The 19,971-nt window shown below is 38.3% G+C and overlaps 1 protein-coding gene across 2 annotated transcripts; it reads right to left on the reverse strand.

Moving 5' to 3' along the window:
• Nucleotides 1–205: 205 nt before the first annotated feature.
• Nucleotides 206–19,592, reverse strand: parvb (parvin, beta). Of its 2 annotated transcripts, none has more exons than XM_084363466.1 (13): nucleotides 19,295–19,592; nucleotides 10,553–10,642; nucleotides 10,052–10,122; nucleotides 9,860–9,962; nucleotides 6,845–6,985; nucleotides 5,829–5,944; nucleotides 5,402–5,460; nucleotides 5,244–5,263; nucleotides 4,605–4,666; nucleotides 4,402–4,470; nucleotides 4,163–4,264; nucleotides 4,007–4,079; nucleotides 206–2,079 (listed from the first exon to the last, which is right to left on the reverse strand). In XM_084363466.1, the coding sequence occupies exons 1-13, from the start codon at nucleotides 19,398–19,400 to the stop codon at nucleotides 2,003–2,005; spliced, it is 1,089 nt and encodes a 362-aa protein (XP_084219592.1). In that variant the 5' UTR covers nucleotides 19,401–19,592; the 3' UTR covers nucleotides 206–2,002. The 2 variants fall into 2 exon arrangements, with proteins under 2 accessions (XP_084219592.1, XP_084219593.1); XM_084363467.1 differs by lacking the exon at nucleotides 19,295–19,592 and adding an exon at nucleotides 13,078–13,184.
• Between the last annotated feature and the right edge of the window lie 379 nt (nucleotides 19,593–19,971).

The following is a 19,971-nucleotide window of genomic DNA, read 5'->3' on the forward strand; positions in this document are numbered from 1 at the left end:
GCTTCAGGGGACAGCACGGAGAAGTCCAAGCCTCCTGGGAGACTCTTCTAAGAGGGCGGTCAATACGAAGATGCTCTGACTGCGGCTCTCCTGGGACGACAAGAGCTCGATGCACTTAAGGCAGGCGGTAACAGCATCAGCTTTTATATATGGCTTAAGAAGTGGTGTGCATAGATCAGAGTAAACAAGAACCATTCACAGTTCCTTCAGCTGTAAAATGGATTATAGTATTTAGCCTTTATATGGCTATAGAATATACAAAGCATTTTCAGACATTAGGCTACATTATACATAGTACAGAGCATTTTCAAGTTTCTTAAAGGAATAGTTAAACATTTTGGGAAATATGTTGAGGTTATTCACTTTCTTTTCACGAGTTACATGTGAATATAAGAGCTGGTGCTCTCCTGAACCAAGTATCCGGTAAAAAATAATGTACTTTTACGCATATCATCCAAGTAAAATGTGTCAATAACCGTCTTCGTGATGAAGGGAAATCTTCATCGGGTAGCTGAATTTAGTTTAAGTCTATAAAAAAATTTCTCTGTAAATAGTTACTCTTGTGATAGATTAAAAAAAAACATTGAACTGAAACTCAGGTCTGAAGGTATTGTGTAAATAGTTTTCTAATAAATAATAAACATAGCAACTTCTGATCCACACATATCAATTTCAGGCTTAAATTAATTCTCAGTTAGTCCTGTCCACGTCCGCTTTAGCTACACACTATCTAGGCTACTTCCAGTTTAAGCCCTGCCCATTCTGAGTACAGATATGGATACAGATAATGGTGTACTCGATCATCCCTAATCGATACTACCCTACTACGTCTATTAAATATGCAGATACAGCAAGCTGCTGGTAAGCTTATTTTAGCATTTAGATGGAAACAGCTCGGCCCTACAAAGGCAAAATATAGCTGCCACATGAGTCGACTATTTGGTCAGAGTTAAGACCAAAATCTGACGTTTTGACATCTGTTCCTATACAAAGATATCATGCAATAGAATTATCTACTTTATAAATTTGCAACAACTCCAACACAGCTAGCTTAATAGCTAAGGAAACGGAGCTATATCATCTGAAAGCTAGCTGGTGAGATAGCCAAGGCTAGCCTTAGCTAAAGGTTTTGTTTGACAAAAGATAAAGATTAGCCTTTGCCATAGAAATATATAATTTCATGAAAATCATATTTTTAAATGCATTAAATAGTCATTTATATATGGTATGGATATTAAATAATCAAAATGTAGTTAAAATGAACAAGAAAGCTAAGTCTTCTAGCCTAGCATAGATAATGGTGGTAGAAATGCATTTTCCCCTTTAATTCATGAAGATTACCCAAAGGCAAAATCTGTGTATTACTGTAGTTTTTTAAAGTATAGTGTAAGTTCAATTGTATTTCGACTTTTTGAGTTAAGTGAGCTTGAGAGAACCGGACTAGAAGTTTTCCGCATGTTTTCAGCCTTTATGCTAACCTGAGCCAACTGCTGACTCCAACGTTAGCTTAATAATTACCATACGAACACCAGAAGGAAGAAAGAGAATATATAATATATTTCCCAAAATGTTAAACTACTCTTTTACAAAGTACATAAAGCATTTTTAGATACTATATAATATATAACAGCTTTTCCAGCTTTCTTAAATATTCTGTGATGGAGAGTTGAGTTAAACACAAATGTTTTCCAGTTCTAACATTATGCCCTCATACATTATTCCCGTGACGGCTGTTTATTCAAATGCAGGCTAAAGGTTGCAGGGTTTCCTGGGTTGCATTAACATTTAAGGAAGGAATAAATAAATACTGACATTTGGGGAAGATAAAATACCAACATTCAGAGCCTTTTTCAGACTACTCCCCTTGGGTCTTTTTAAGGCCCACATAATGATGGCTTTCAGTCCCAGTTGGTCTGCTCCAGTGTCCAGACTATTACGCATAATGTCAGCGCAGGCACAGGGAGGTGTTCGAAGTGATATCAGGGGGTGGAACTGGAAAAAGTCACTCAGAGTTTTTATAGTTGGTGAACAGGTTGTAGAGGACTCTGAGGGTGGACTTGAGGTTCAGGTTGACGACATCTGGAAAGCAAAATTGAGACAGCAGAGATCATTAGAGTTTGATTGATTGTTTGGGAAGTTTAAGGAGGAAAATGTAGACCTTTGACATGTAAGTTATAAAAGAAAAATTGTGTCCTTGGAACCCTTTAAGTAAATGGGCTGTTCTGCCATAAATTCATTTACAGTGCAGAAGCCTCTTTTATGGCTGCTGTAGGGCTACTCTCCTTCAAAAGGTTATTCATAATTTGGGGAATTAAAAAGTCTAAAATAGCAAGAATTTGCAAATGATTATCATATGACATTAAGAACACTTTCCGCTCTCTTTGTCAGTAACATGGTGTACTACATAAGTGTTTGCTTGGTGTAATTTCTCATCACAAGTAGTTCTTTGTTGAGAGACTAAAGCGAGACACCACTGCATCACCATTTAAAACAGGATTTCTTAAGCTCCTGATCATCATGTTCCCTTGCCAGCGTGCAGAAAGGGCACTGGAAGGGCAGCCTTGAGGACACTTTATCATGTTTTGTCCACTGGAGGGACACCCTAGAGGGCTTTTTGTCGCATTTTTCGCACTGTAAACGGCACTTTATCATGTTTTATCTGCCATAGAAGCATCCAAGCGGGCACTTTTACTGCGTTTTCTAATTCTTCGAACATGGGGTCTAAGCAGAACCCCTACTGTCGTTGGACTTCAGTTTTTGCAGCTGTTAAGATAATAACTTAAATGTCCAATAAATTAAAAAATTGTGAGAAGTAGTTCTTGAGGGAACAAGATGTTTCCTTTTTGGCTTAGTCAGGAAAATGTTTCCAGAAGGAATAGGCATTTGCATAATAGGCTACTATGTGGAGAGAAACAATATTAACATATTTTGAATCTTCTTTAGTTTATACTGGTTCAAAATTCAAATATTTCACATTAGGGACACAACTGTGCAGTAAAATGTCTAGTTTTCATCTCTAAGGACTGTCCATGTTGCAGGGATAATGAAATAGGGAGATAGAGAAAAACATCATAAATTAAAGAGCAATTTGGGTCAAAGAAAATAATAAAAACAAAAAACAAAGGGATATACAATGCGTTAAGTAGTAGAATATAAGTAATTAAAAATGGATGATAAATAAGACATAGCATATGGAGAAATATGGGACAAGAATGTGGAGCAAAACGTAAACATGGCCACAGTAAAGGATAAAAATAGAAGCACAACACATGGAATAATGTAAAGTCGCTCTGAGAATGATGTAAGTGTATATAAGAGAGACGTCTTGTTGTCTTTTTATTTTATTTTTATTTAACCTTTATTTAACCAGGAAAAGAAATAAATATATTATTAAATATATTGTGCCGAGAAGTGCAGTTATTGATTTACATTAGAAATAATGTAGTTTCATATTCTGTGGATTAAAGTGACAAAGGAGTATCTGTAACATCTTGAATGCTTCAGTGGAGTCAGGCACTGATTACAGTTTCAGTATGTGATCAGTCAACTGTATTAGATCACACTTATAAAAGCTATTTCCACATTTTCTGTAATAGCGTTTCTATCTCTACGGGGGGCGTGAAGAGTATAATTGGTCAATAAAATGCAAGTCTGTGAAAAAAATAGGAAAAACTAACCAATGATCATCATCAAAGCAACAACTATTGGAAGTCAGTGAGCCATAATTGATTTTTTTTAATTAAATGCTGGACAACAATGTGCAGCTCAGGGCTGAATGAACAGTGAGTCTGAGGGTGAGGCAAGGTTTCCATCTACTGGACAAACTTTAGTATGACTGAGGGACATCAACCATTAAAACACCTTTATAAATGGCCCCCCATCAGTGTAAGAGAGTCATAATCTCCTCCGAGCCACCATAAAATCTCCTCCAGGAAATTTATGTTATATGTCTTTTATCTGCTCTTGTAATAATGAAATATTTCCTTAATGTACGTCTATAAAATACCTTCTGGTCTGGCTTTGGGTTTCTTCAGGCCGCCATCCTGCATCAGCTCAAAGGCGAACGCCACATTGTGAACCTGAGAAGACACAAAATGGAAACTAAGCTAAAAAAAATCCTCCTATCTCACTGACAGATTTCACTTTCTGAGGGCGTGATCACCTTCTGTTCGAAGCTCTCAGGTGTGAGGAAGAAGTTGTACAGAGGAACGAAGTAGTCCTCGAGCAGCCCCATCAGTAACACCAGATACACCCCATCGGCAAACTGCACACAGACATACAGACCGCATGAGGATCTAAGGCACATACAATATTAAAACCGAGGACGTAGCTCAGACTGGAAAATATGTGAGAATTAAAAATCATGCAGAGGACGAGACACATAACAATCACAAATGTTACCTGAGATTCCAGCTCAGTAACTTCCAGGTTCAGCTTGTTCAGGTGTTTGTTCACGAAGGTGATGAGAGACTGGCAACATGAACAACAAAATATTAATTAAAAAAATGTTGTGTGTGTATGCACTACTGTTCTTAACCTCCGTATAATTATATTTTCATTTTAATTATTCTTTCCTTTATCATGCAAGAAAAGGTCTTTCATACCGTTTTTACTACGTTGAGCTTGTCAGGTGCGTGATCCAACAGAGTGTCGAACGCATCCCTCTCTGTTTTAAAAAGAAACAATTCAGAGGTTATGAACACAAAAGAGAACGGTTTAATATTAGAGGCGTCAACAGGATTAGATTAAAAAAGACAATCGATACCACTCTCAAATCTACAGCCACCAAATGGTAAGCTTAGCTTAGCATAATGACTTGGAACAGGGGGAAACTGCGAGCGTGGCTCTGTCCAAAGGCAAAAAAAAGCCACCTAACTGCACCTGTACACCTCACTAGTCTTTACATGGGGTTATGTACCTAACTATTTCTTGGCCCGCAGCAGTGACTTCCTCACCGTTGACTCACAACATCAGCTCAACAACAACAGTAGAAGTGCAACTTGTTGTTTATACACTTTGGTTTTTGTCCGGGTTAAACAAATTAGACAAAACATGGAAATTAGCGAGCTTTTGAGGTGCCAGGAGGCAGATTTTGTTACCTTTGGACAGAGCTAGGCCAGCTGTTTTCCGTGTTTCCAATCAATATGCTAATGCTAACCTTCACCTGGCTGTAGCAGATTTGAGAGTGCTCACACAAGAAACATTTCTATAATACTTTAATAAGATATGTGGCTGTGACTCACCAAATCTTCCCATCATCATTCTGAAAATCAAAAACAGATTAGTCACAGTTTGAAAAACTATTCTTACACCGCAATAAATATCATCAATAATCACACCATTAATATAAAAAGAGGACGACTGTGGATTATATTATGAAGGAAACTGTAAATGCTCGTACTCTGTGGTGCTCGTCAGCTCCTTGGTCACAAGAGCAGTCTGCAGGATGCCCTCTCGTTTCTGCTCAAACAAAATCAAAATGCTTCCGTTAATACTTGAGACGGTAACTAGAACTGTTGATGCGCATTATGAAAACTGAATGTACAGATAAGATACTGGAAGATGAGAGAAACATTTAGTCATGGACTGACCACATACAGGTGTTATGTTGTTTTAAGGTTCCACTTAAGGCAATAACTTACTTAGGCTGATTCATTTGAATTTTTTGTTGTATTTTTCATTACTTATTTCAGGTTACTGGTCTGTAACTCACAGAGGTCTCACTGGGTTAAGTAAAAATGAACCTAAATAACACTGTACACCTTTGTATCCATCCCAGCTTCATTGCACATGATCATGGTGAATGCCAGCGTGATGAGTCACTTTACCTTGACGACCACCACTTGTACGGAAACATGCTCGGGCAGCCTGATGGGTGCCTGGAAGTGCATCGCGAGAGCCACCAGCAGATAGACAATCGCCACCAGGTTCTTTGAATGGATAGCTGTGACGGTAAATGAAGAATGAAGAGAAGAGAGGACTGTCAGCTGCGAGCTAACACAGAGATGAGAGTGATTCACTAAAGATGAAGGTAACAGTTGGTGCTTTTTTCACAGACAGAAGGAAAATGAAAAAGATGCAAATGAGGAGTTAATGAAGCGAGAATTAATTTAAGTTTGTTTGTTCCTCTAAAGTCTGTACAGGTTTAAATACTCTTCAATTGTGATGCAAATCCTGAGAGAGTCAATTATGTGTTAAAGGGGCATTCCACCATTTTACACTTCTTCAAAGTTCAGATGGCTTGCCATGACTCTGTAAAAACAGTTGTACAAACTCTTCTGGGGATATGGAGGAGCTCTATAAAGATTCACACAATAACCTTAGTGATGTCATTGTGATGTCATCATGGTTATCTTGGCTTGGACTTGAGACTTCTTTTAAATTTAAACCACAAACCCTGCATTACCGATTCCAAAGTGGAGATATGAAGTTAATAGAATGAAGTTAGCAATTAGGTGAGAGGGAGAATCTAAAGAAAGAGTTGCATTATGGGAAATGTAGGCTCCGTGTTGTTAAAAGTACCTTGGAAAAAGTTAAATTCAACCATACATGAAACGCTTAAGTAAAAGTCATGAGGTGTCTGATATTAAATGTACTTAAGTGTCGAAAGTACAAGTAAAAGTAAATTCTAAATATATTTATATGTATGTATACACTGTTTACCAGGGGTCGACTGATTACCAGCCTGACCGATTATTGGATCCAGTAAAGAGTAGCAGAAAAAGGCAAATACTCAAGATAAGTATGTGAAAATTTAATTAAGGGTATTTAATAAAAGTGCAGTACTTAATTGCTGGAGTGTCAGTTTAAGCAGCAACGTCTCTGAAGTCGATGTAATACTCACAGTCCACACTCCACTCGATGGTCCAGCCGTGAGGCCTCAGCAGCTCGTTGACGGCCTCCAAAACCGTCTGAAGCTTCTGCTTTTGGCCGATCTCTGACTGGGTCACCTCGGCCACGTTCAGCTTCTTGCCTGACAACTTTTCTGTCAACGGCGATAGAGATGAGATATCAGCTCTCAGTCCATACATGGAGGAGAATCATAAATATTGTACACAGTATCGTGCAGCAAAAATGTGTTTGTTCTGACAAGGTATAAAAGCAGCAGGTAAGCAATGTCTGAATTAGGAATAAAATCTCATACAGATTAAAAGGGGAAAGAAATCCAAATTGGGTCAATAAGTGAAAAAAAGCCTTGATTTGCATAAAATAAATTAACAATAAGTCATTCAAACCAAAGAAAAACACAAGAAAATTGTTATTTCATGCCTGTATAAGTTTGGGTTTTGTTCGTTGGAAAGCAAAGACATGATGATCTTGAAGATTTGGGTGAGGCTTCACTGCTTTAAGCAATAATAAGAAAAAGGATTTAGGGAGCTTATCTGAAGTGTGTGGCTCCAAATACTAAAAAAAGAAGAACCCAGCACCACTGATTAAAAAAAACAATAGGGAATCTAAAACAGGCGCTGATGCAATAAAAGCCTGAGATTACATGAGGTGCAAAAGTGATGAAGGGTCGAGAAAACTGAAGAAGGCTTATACAGCAAAGAAGAAATCAAACACCGCTCCACAAAATGCTTCCCGCTGTGTGTTTTAGATGTTGTTCATGACACTTCTGCAGCATATGCAACCAAGTGACAGCTCTATTTTGTATGAGCCGGCTTTTGTAAATGAATATGCAAATTCTTGGTGTTTTATTCTCGCAAATGTTTGACAGCTGATGAGACATTTTGTCAGGCTGCAATAATGAGCCAGTGTTTTCACAGAGGGCTGTAAGTGGGAGCAACGAAGAAGAGGAAGGAAGGAAATGTAGCGATGAGAACGTGAGGAGCAGAAGATGGAGACAAAGCACGTGCGTTTTCCCTTTGATTACACAAAAAACACGTGAATGTGATGGTTAAATATAAGACTTTGAACATCAATATAGCAGCAAACAACGAGTTAGACTAAGTTAGGTTATGTAGTGACAGAATATTGTACTTATATTTGATCTGCACTGCCTTTTTACAGTTTGATCCACGTTTCATGATGTGTTTTTTTTCCCGCCTTTATGGAGCAAAGACTCAAGCACTTGTTGTGGTCTGAGATGTTGGTGCTTTTTAACTAAATCCCATCATTAACTGCTAATGTTGTGAAAGTTTTTGGTTTGTTTTTTTGTTATTGCTACTATTACAGTGACATTACATTAAGTCTGGCACACAGATTTGTCTCTTTAACATCAGCAGTCAGCAGGTCTTGGTAGAAATCACTCTGCTGTTACAAATTACAGACACAAGGGGGAAGCACCTGACAGACCGAAGACACTGAAGCTTAACAGCAGCAACTGGGTGAATACACATTTATCACAGTGGACACTGGTTTTAAATTAAAAAAAATAAAAAACCCAGCTGTAAGCATTTTGGCATTTTACATCATCATTTTAACACATGTATGGACATGAGTGTTTGTAATATTACACATTTTCATTAAAAATGTCCATCAAAATGAGAGACATGTTTAAATTGTCACTACTTGTAGTCATTATTGAAGTATGTTATACATTATACATACATTTCTAATATCTCCTCTCTTTTTCGTGAAGTTTGGTTTGCTGTAAATTTGGCTACTGCACAGATGTGGGAAGTAACAAAGTACAAAAACTTCCTTACTGTACTGTAGTTCTTTCAGGTATTTGTACTTTTGTACAACTTTTTACTTTTTCTCCCTACATTTTAACACAAATATCTTTACTTTCTACTCCTTACATTTAAAAAAAAAATTGCATCATTGCACGGCGCCCTCCCAACATCAGAAGACTGATTTCAACCTATAAGTGTATATCACACACAGATCCTGCTGCCCTCTGCCTGGATTTGCTTATTTTCCCAGCTTGTTGCTGCACTCGGGACGCTTTACAACTCAAAATGTCGTTATTTAACATCCTGGGAATGACACTCAACTATCTTTCTGGTGCATTTAGGAACAGCTCTGACAAATCCTACTGATTCTACCTTTAAGTTTAACAGTCTTTCATTTATATTAATACGACGTGAAGTTTAGTTAGCTTTGCATCGAAAAGGCTGGTAGAAATGTCACTTACTTTTACTAGTAAAGAAGTTGAATCAGTACTTCTACTTTTTACTTTTTTACACAAGTATCTGTACTTAGTAAAGAATGTGTGTACTTTGCCACCTCTGCTACTGCACAATTTTTTTTAAAAAGTGTAGCTAACTACTGTAGGATGAGTCAAGACTGGTTTAACTTGACTCATGAATTCTTGTGAACTCTCTGTTTCTCTAATGGACAAAAAGTTTGCATGACTTGTTACTTGTGCGCCCAATGTTGTTATGCCTTTTATGTAGTATTTCCATAATTTCAACTCCTGTAGGAGTTATGCCCTATTGATGCGCCATTATGCATGTTTTTTTCCATTGTAATGATCTACTCTGATCTTAAACCAATCCCCTCATTACATCGCATAAGCTGAAGATTGCTTAAATTTTTTTTTTCTTCTGAGCCCTTATTTCCCCCCACTTCTCAACACAAAGTGACGCCCTTACTAATAATAATAAAAACATGTTGACTACTGGAGCCACAGGCTGCAAGTAATATTGAAAATTGCTGTAAAATGACTCCTTTTTCTTAATAGATGTTGCAGACTGTTGCTATTGTACAAACATGTTGTTGTTTCATATTCATATTTATTCATATTTCATACTGTACATGCAATAAACTTTATGCTGACCGACTGCATGAATTAAATACTTTCTACTACTACTAATACTGCAGATTTTAATGCCTGGCCAAGTTGAAGGCGTACAGAAGCTATACGGATGAAGATGTTGTGAGAGCTAAGATGCCAAAGAAACCAATTTCTTACCAAATAACTTCTGCAGCACTTGCCCATCATAACAGTCCTCCTCCAGGTCTTTGACTATGATCCTATCCTCCTCCAGCTCACTGTTGATCCAGTCGATCAGCACCTGGAAACACATCACATTACAATGAAAATTTCCTCTTATATGTACTGTTTTCTTTATTTTTTAACTGCAATGATTGTGAACCAAACTACCTTCAGAAGATCTTTGAATTTAAGACTTTCCCGCGATGTCGGATCCAACATGATCCTCTCAGCGTTTTCCTCTGATGAAGATATTTTAAGAAACACAGTCAGTGACACTCAAATGTATTTTGGATACAGCCACACACATACAATCTTCCTACTATATGTCAACAGTGGTTGACATTATGACTAGGACGACACCTCCCACTTTCATTTCCTGCTCCTCTACTCTCCCCATTAGTCACTTGTGTCAACATATTCACATTGTGACCTTCATGACCTCTGACAGTAAGCTGCAGAGAACAAAGTTAAAATGAGATGAAAATGTTGTAAATGCATCTTTCTGTCATAAATGGACACTTTAGATTCAAGTCTAAATAAGTGCTCTGTACATGTTCATATGAGTGTTGATGTGTGTGTGTGTGTGTGTGTGTGTGTGTGTGTGTGTGTGTGTGTGTGTGTGTGTGTGTGTGTGTGTGTGTGTGTGTGTGTGCGTGTGTGTGTGTGTACCCAGCAGTGTGTCCTCTGGATGGATGTCCGTCCCCGTGGGAAGCATGGGAGCGTTGATAGCATTCTTCCCCTCCTCGTGGAGATCACTCACTAGAAAGACAACACACACACACACACAATTAACCATAAAACTAAAAAAACAGGCGGGTCACTTAAAGGATTACATGAAACAAAATGTTGTAATGTAAATGTATATTAATACGTAGTTACAATCTCTGAGTATAGAGATAGAGTGAGATAAGCAGTTGAAATCTTTCCCCAGAATCTTAAAGGGGAATTCCACCAGTTTTACACAAGAAATTCTGCTAACAGCTCTTTGGAAGTACCACGACACATGTGAGAAAAGCTGTATGAAGACTTCTGCGGCATCAGAGGGAGCTGTTTCAAGTCTGATAAGGGATGTCTCTCGAGTCAGCGTCAGTTCTGTCTGAAGACTACAAGTTTGAAAATGACTACAATCGTTTGGTGTGGAGCTACAGTAGAAGGAAGTGAGCTGATCAGACCTCTGGAGGCTGCTCTTCATCTCTGCTTGGGGCTAGCAGCTCAAGGCTAGAGTAGCCGCTACGAGTATAACAGACCTGGATCTCTCACATAATTGTTGGTGCTTAAGTTGCCTTGTGGGTAACGTAGATGTGGAATAAAAAAGGTGTCGTACTCTTTTTAGATATGCCTTCAACACTTACTGTTTAGATAATATACTCTGGCTAACTGTGCACATCCTCATTTTATTGTAAATGTCATGATGAATTGCTTTTATGGGAAGTACGCCTACTTTTTCTATCTTCAGGAGATTATCAGAATGGACTTTTACCTCTAAATGTAGTAAAATGTAGGGAAGCGCAATGAGAAACTTGCGACGGGGGGGCAGTGGGGTTGCCAGCAGTTGTATCAGTGTGTCTGGCCGTGGCCCGCCTGTCCCCCCCTTGGGAGCACCACTTTGCATAGATGGGTGTTGCTGTCAAGCTGTGTGTTGCAGACACATCAGACACAGCTTGTAAAAAACATTTATCAAGAGATTCAGGGCTGAGCTGTCACTTCCTACAGTTTTCTCAAGTCATGTGAAGTTTTTTTTCCTTTCCACTACACTTCACTCCTGCGTTGGTGTCGTTTCACTGACTCTCAGTGTGTTTTAGAATAGATTTTAAGATTGTACTGATTACTTTCAAGGATTTCATGGCCTGTCTCCCCACTATATATCGGACCAGGAACGTACATACGCCGCATGTCTGTTCAAGAGGCCCGACTGAAACCAAAGGGGACAGAGCGTTTGCAGTCAGGGTCCCGAGGCTCTGAAACTATCTGTCCACGGAAATCTGGTCGGCTGAGTCAGTGATCTAACATACTTTTATCAGTGAGCCTTTCCTGGTTTAACTTCTGTATTTTTCCTTATCTGTGTTCATGTTTTTTCTCTGTTGATTTTATGACTTGGTTTATTTTGTTGCCTTTAGAGAAGCATTTTGTATCTTGGATTTTGAAAAGTGCTCTATAAATAAAGATGATTAAAATTCATATAATTATTACAGATTGAAGTACTTTAAGTGTGTTTAATTTTGTTTTTTTTCCAACATAAACTTAAAGGATACTCAAAACACTGGAATAAAAATGTTGTCTTAAACTAAGAACGTTAAAGGTGATTAGAGGAGACAAGATACACATCAAGTCACACACACTCTGACTCTTGCTTTCGGGTAAAATCCATTTCTGCTTACACGCTTTCACTTCTGACCAGAGATGCACCAGTGATTTAAAGGCTTTCTTTTCTTCCCATAATGGCCATTGCTTTTATGATCCTGCATTTCAATTTGTAAGACCTGCAACAGGCCTGACCACAATCAATGGTCTCAAATCTATCATGTCATTGACTTTGCTATTTATAAAAACCTGCATGGAGGACCAAAGCGAGGATAGAAACAGGAAAAAGATGGCTACATTAAAGCTCTTTTTCAAATTAAAAATGTAAAATCAATTTCATAATTAAGACTATAATGAAAGAAAGTCTAGAACAGTTGTTTATGGTACAGTGTGTACAAAATCTTCACTTCAAAGCATGTACAAAGAGAGGATACACATATTTACCCCGAGAGGAGGGGTCCCTACAGGTTTCCTATCTGATCCAGCCTGAATACGGCTCGAGCCCTGAATCTCACAACGGATCAGCAGTTTGCTTTGTAATTACTGAGCGAGCTTGCTGCATTTCATCATAATTGTGCCGCTTCCTCCCTCCGTGTCCATCTGACTGCATTACTGCTGCGTTGCGCTGAGCTGGAGAAAGCTTTGGCACTTCACACAGCCAAGAAAATGTGAGTGAAAATGCTCAAATTATACAAAGTAATTCATTTGTTACAGCAGAATTACACATGGAAATTAAAATAAGACGACAGACGTCTAACAGTAGTTACTTCTTGCTGACCTTTTACAAAAACCAACACAACAAATTGCTGGATATTAACCTACAGTGAACTGAGGTAACAGGTCCTGCTTCCCCATTTCCACTTCCACGTTCCTCAACATTAAAACCAGTTTACCTTGTTTCTTCCTCTTGGTCCCACACAGCAGCCCCGCCATGTCCCCAGTATAAACCTCCGGATTCCCCCCCGATGGCAGCGAAGGTAGAGTGTGTGTGTGTGTGTGTCTGTGTCTGTGTGTGTGTGTGTGATTGAATCGTGTCTGAGGGACTGAGCAGTGGCCGGGGCGTCATCACGTGTTTATTTCTGTCACAACCCTCCACCCTACCTCTGCGATCCAGTTACAGGAGACGCTGAGGGGAGTGTGTGTTTGTGTGTGTGTGTGTGTGTGTGTGTGTGTGTGTCTGTCTGTCTGTGTGTGTGCATGAGCGTCACATATATGTTAATGCTGTACACAAACGCACCACACTAGCAATCTCAGCAATGCTTAGTAGATTGATCGATTAGACGATGGAAAGAAAACAAATCGCCAACGACTTTGATGACTGACTAACTGCTTCAGTCATTTTTCAAGCAAAAATGTCCAGCTGGTTCCAGCTTCCTAACTGTGAGGATTTGCAGCTTTTCTTGATGATTTACGATAGTACAGTAAATGAAGAGTCTTTAGATTTTGGACAGTTGGTTGGATATGCAAGATGAAGACGTCACCGGCTCTGAGAAACTATGATGAGCATTTTGCACAATTTTCTGACATTTTACAGACTAAACAACTAATCGATTAAACGTGATTAATCGACGTAAGGGTGTCACGATTCTCCAAATCCATTATTCGGTTTGACTTTTGATTTAAAGGTCACGATTCGTTTTGATGACTTGCAACCTGACTTGACAAAGAATAAATGACTTGAGACTGAAAATTGGACTTGAAACTTGGAAGCTAAAGACTTGGACTTGACTTGACTTGAGACATGATTTCTCAAATGACTTGTCAGTGTTAATTTTATGTTTTCAGTTAAGTTTTTTAGTTTGTTTAGTCTGTCAGTGCTTAAATGTGATGGGGAAGGAATGTTTTTAAAATGGTAAGAAATAAAAAAGCTCAAGTTTCTGCTTTTTATTTAATTACACTTATTTCACTCAACATCAATAATTATAATACAAATTAAATTCATTGTTCTAGCGTTTAAACAGGTTGGATAGATTGTCAAATAATAATATTGTTAGACAGGTATTAATACCTCGTCTTTTCTCTTTATAAAGATCAGATACTGCAGTATCTTGGGAGGTGGCTCGACTTTCCTCATGAAGGACTCAACTTGACATGACTTGGCCAAGAAAAAATGACTTGCTTGAGACTTGGACCAAATGACCTGAGTCACATATTTAGTGTCGACTGGTTATCTTTGAATGAATTGCATGAAATCTTTATTTCAAACGTTTTTTAAAGACCATAAACAAACAAACCAACAAAAGAATAGTGCATAAGAAAACAGTCAATTATAATTACATGCTCGAAAAGGAGTGGGAAGAACTGTGAATTTATCTAATCCGAACCCCTCTCCATTAATCTTTAGCTAATAATTCAGCATAGGCTTCCTTATTTAATCACACCCTTCAATTTAATACCCATATAAATGCATGAAGCTGGTATAAAAGGAGTATTTTCTCACACAAACAATGTCCAGTTCATGTTTTTGTTCTTAAATCTGGTCAAATTAGCAACAGTCTTGTTGTTTCACAGCAATATAAGAGAACCGACTTGTTTCAATGAGCATGTGCATGGAGCTTTTAATATGTTTTGCTGCAGCGGATAATCAATCAGGCAGCGGCTGTATTCCTGTTAACAGAATTACACTAATTGAATTCAAACCAAAGCCTGCAGTCAAGAATGTTTCTCTTATGTCAGCTTCATTGCACAAATTCATGCCAAAAGCTCCTTAGTGGTTTTATAAACCATTATGTGAAAGGACAAAATTAAAAGAGCGGTAATATATAGTCAGATAATTTTTTTTGCTTTTCAGACTGTAATCAGGCGGCAACGTAAACAACAGCGTAAAGCAGATTGAAATCAACCCATTAGTTTGGTTCCGCTGCTTCCGAGAGCGGGGAGGCGGTTTACTGCGGCACAGAGGGGGAAGATATAAATAATGCAGCAGTGTGGAGAAGACAGACTGGACCTTAAATATAGCTTTGGTTATTTACGCCAACACAGGCACCAGTGAGTAACAGCAGCCAGGAAATGACAGTGACACTGAGTGTGTTCACTGAGGGGGGTCTTCAACAGATATTAACCTTGTCAGCTCAACTCTTAACTTATTACACCTAATGTTTACTTATTATGCTCTGATACGTTTCTTTATCTGCATCATTTTAAATTCAGTTCCTACTTTTACTTCTCTCCACTCTCTGATATCCTGAACTTTTCCGTTAATCATTAGGTCCTGCTTAAAATTTGAAAAATTATCAATATTCGTCACCATTGGCGATACGTATTATCACTTCTTATTATTACTTCTTCCTGCAGTACAATATATTTCCGTATCAATATTTTGTCCAACCCCTATTTAATACCGGTATTGATGTTTGAAGGTTTACACAAAGGATTTTCTGAGATCAAGTTTTTAAGAATTGCAACTAAGTTGTAGGGAGTGTACAGATGGAAAATAAACATTTCAGGGCTCTCTGGTGATGAAACTGTGCAACGGCATGAATGTTGATTATCTCAAATATATTGTTGGAATTTCTGTGCTGCAATTTCTTGTTACAATATTGGTCAAAACATTGTTGTAACCTACTTAATAAGCTTATATGTCTTACTATATGGGCTCTGGTATGAATAAAAATGTCTTTACTTGACAGTTTATAGCCTGAAACAGCAAATACACTTCCATCTTTTTTGGAGTTTTCCAATATGTTCCAAATGCCAGTGCATCTAGTTTTACCATAACATGATTAAATTATTAACTTTTTTGCTTTATTCAATATAACATGAATTTAGCCTAAATATACTCAATTCTTTAAGTTGCCACAATAAAATAAGCGAGTAAAAGAAGCAAAATAGCAACAAACAGATGACTTACTATGATCAGCATCCATCCTAAAACTTGCCCTTAATTATATTTTGTATTTAAGAGTTTGTAAGTACTCTTCACTCTAATGATAACACACTGAGGATGTGACACCTCAGTTTTTTTTATCCACTAAACTAACACTGTTACAGCTCTGCCAGCTGCTGACAGGGGGAGCTGAGCATTGTCAAAGAAATGCAGACTTCCTTTCAGTTATCAGGATATACAGAGAGAGCCATGAACATGCTGTGTTTGAAATTGCACGAACCTGGACTGTTTCTTTCATGGCTTGTTGGATAGCCATTAGCAACACTGTTCATCCCTTTTCCTCGTACAATCAGAAGGGTTTTTTTCTGTGCTAAAACATGTTTGGTTGCTAAGGAGTGTCGACACAATTTAGGAAACCATAAGTCCCTTTCTGAGGGAACAGTCCATCTATGCTATTAATGATTATTCAGCAACTGTGAGGCAACTTTTCCAGTGAGGACTCGTCTCTCTTGGGTGTTCCTCTTAAAGAGGACAAGGCACCACACCCAAAAGTAACAGAAACCACAACAGCAGCATGTGTGAGGCCACATGGTGTGCTCCATTAGCAGGACTACACCTCACATACTCCTCTTATACTGATTTCTAATTTCTAAAATCACAAAGTTCTTCTACATATAAACAACTTATGTATCATCTGAGCTTTAACCCACTTTGACCACACAGGGGCACTGCAGTCAAAGCAAAACAGAGCTCCACACTGCAGAACTCATCACCTCCAGTACTGACTTACAGACATACGTTGACAAAATTAATAAATTATTTTTAATTTTTAATTTTTATCATTCATTACATGATGACACAAAGAAGAATATGCTTAAAACTGCCCAGATCACAAGTTTTGTTTCCTATTTCTATACTCAAGTCTATGAGAGATTTCAAACCCTGACATTTTAATGTCAAATCTAGGGTTGCAACCAATGATTATTTTCATTAATGACTAACCCGCTGATCATTTTCTCAAATCAATGTTCTGTTTACGAAAATCAAAAATACACTGTGGAAAAAAATCCCCTTAGTAACATTTGAAAAGTGCTTGTTTTGTACAACCAACAGCCCAAAAACTCAAATATATTCAATTAACCATAATACTGACAAATAAAACCAGCAAGTCAATGTTTCAGGCTTTGGGATATTGTTTTGAAGAAATCTTAAATTCTGTACAAAGTAACATTAACAAACAGCAAATCTGCTTCACGGGACTCAGTGAAGCTTAGATTAAGCAGGAAGACAATTATTCTCATTACCTCGTTACACGAGGACTCCACCTCTCAGTCATCATCTAATTAACTCACTGGGCTGAACTGTGGGTTTCTCTGTTTAAAACCCTGTAAAGGTGCACTATGTAAGAAATGACCACCTCTTGACTTCAATCTCCAAACAAATATGGGGCAGCATAACAACAGAGAAACCACTAACTACTGCTATAACTGTAGCTGCTGGTAGGTAATTAGCTCAGTTAGCCATGCAGCTAGTGGTCTGGATTGCGTGCTATGAGTGGTGTTATGGAAAAGGACAGGCAAGGGCTAGCTGGTTAGCATGCTAACCTCAGCAGATATAGTTAATTTTTTCGGTTTCAACCAAAATTCTTACATATTGCAGCTTTAAGGCTGAAAAATCATGTTATTCCATTCTGGCAGCACTGTTATTGTTATGAATAATATGGATGCAACTGATCATTATTTTCATGATCAATAATCAATCAGTCAATAATAATAGGTTTTTTGGGGGGCACTACTAATCAAATTAATAGTTAGGTTACCAATTAATTCTCTGTCAATCAACAACTGATGTATGTCCAGCATCATGGTGTCGTAGCTCTTCATTAAAACTTGATGATTATATATTTTGCACCTTTTTATATACATTTCCTCCAAGAAATGGTCATCACACATCACCACCCTGGTAAAAAAAAAAAAAAAAAAACGTGGGCTACAAGGCTCTACTTTTAACTTTTAGAGAAGAGCAATAGAAAGCATCCTGACGGGAAACATGTATGGTTCGTGCACACTCCAGGACAGGAAGGCTTACAGCGGGTGATTAAAACCACCCAGAGCATCACTGGTACCATCTACAGAGCACCAGTGACATCTGTAAAGTCTGCACAGAGCCCAAAGGACACTAAAAGACGACACCCACCACAGCCACAATCTGTTCACCCTGCTGCCATCTGGCAAGAGATACAGAAGTAGCCACTGCTTCTTTCTTTCCTCAGGCAGTGGGACTTAATTTGTCCTCCACAATCCACTTTTTAAATAGTTTGTTTTGGGCTTTTTTCTTATTCTACAACCCTGGTGTTGTAAAATGAGTAATAAATGAACCTTTAAAATCAGCCAGACATATTCAGTTTTAACAATATTGGACAGCAAGAATGTGCAATGACTTTTCCGACCAGTTTTAAGAGGCCAAACTACAAATTTTAACAGTTTGATTACACAGAGATGTGTGGAATTTAATAAGGCCCCTCAACAATTAATATGTCTCTGTCCTCCTGCTGGTGGACCTCCTTTAATGGAGATTACAAACACATGGCTGTGAGCACACAGACACACACACACACACACACACACACACACACACACACACAGACAAACAGTGAGGCGTTAAACCTTGCAGCTGTCTGTTTTACCACACAGTGTCTGGCCTGTGGGAGGGCAGAAATAGTTTGGGCAACAACTGGAAAACTGGGGCAGAAGAAAACCATAAAGACATTTGGATTTGATCTCCACAATACAGAGAGAGCAGAAATCCCCTTACAGCTTAATCTTCATAACCTTGCATTCCTGTCACCGGTCACTGACTCTATGATCTATTTATGTTTATTACCTCATGTTAAATGCCTTTGGAGGCACTAAGAGGCTTTGTCTCCCCTCTCAGTCGCTTACAAGTGTTTCTTACCCTTAAACCACACAGAATTAACACCAGAGCTCAACATATCTTAATGATGACACCTTTAATTAGGCTCCTAATAAGAAACCTGTGTTAGAGTATTATACAAAAGAAAGATACAGATCCTTAAACTCAAGATAAACCTGGTGAGACACTATAACTGTGCGCTGTAAATCATGTGTACAGCTCATGATGAAAGTGCCGGTGATGTCCCAGAGGAGAATATTTTAATAGTGCATCATGTGATTGCAGCACCATGGACAGAAACACAGCACAATGAAGCAAACAGAGGCCTTTCTTAATGTCAGATTATCATACACACTCAACAAACCCCTCACCTTCTTTTGACTTCTTCTTCCGCGCCAGGGTTCCTCCTAATTTCCCGAGGAAAGACTCGTCCTTCTTCATCTTAGCGGACTGCGTGGTCGCAGAGGTCCCAGACATCTTTCAATGGACGTGATGCGTTTGCGTGCTCTCTCTTTCTCTCTCTCTCGCGACTGTTAATATTGTCACTCCTCCCCGTGATGCATTCAGGCACCGATGTACGATCCAATCACAGCGAGTAGACACCAAACTAATAGGCAGACAGAGGGGGAAGGAGCGGGGCTGGTCGGGCATCAACACGGACCAAGTGACTCACACACAGTCCATGCTCACATGTGGGCAAAAAGCTTCATCTGCTTCAATGTTTACTGTTGGTTCATCCCACAGCGCCCCCCAATGGCAGGACGAGAAACAGCGTTTAGTATTCCCTAAGCTTTTTCAGATTTTAGTCAATTTTAATTAAAATTAATTAATTATTAAAAAATACGCGTATGAAATAAATCCCGAAATGAAGAATTCCGGCATTATATAATATGTCCCCTGAAATAATAACATTTGGAATTATAAGTCTCCTAAAATAAATCAAAGTTGTCCTTTTAAAAAAAAATTATTTTAAAAATAAAAAGCTATCCTATTTATTTGAGACAAAGATGTTGCCTCATTTATATATTTATATTAATTTATATATTTA

The sequence above is a fragment of the Pagrus pagrus genome, assembly GCF_965226575.1.
Source record: "Pagrus pagrus genome assembly, chromosome: 10".
NCBI classification, from domain to species: domain Eukaryota; kingdom Metazoa; phylum Chordata; class Actinopteri; order Spariformes; family Sparidae; genus Pagrus; species Pagrus pagrus.

Coding starts and splice junctions, on each gene's coding strand:
- parvb (XM_084363466.1), bottom strand. CDS start 19,400: ATGTCTGGGACCTCTGCGACCACGCAGTCCGCTAAGATGAAGAAGGAC. Junction 4,471..4,604: donor AGCTCAACGTAGTAAAAACG/GTATGAAAGACC, acceptor TCATGTTGCCAG/TCTCTCATCACCTTCGTGAA. Junction 4,080..4,162: donor CTGAGAGCTTCGAACAGAAG/GTGATCACGCCC, acceptor GTGTCTTCTCAG/GTTCACAATGTGGCGTTCGC.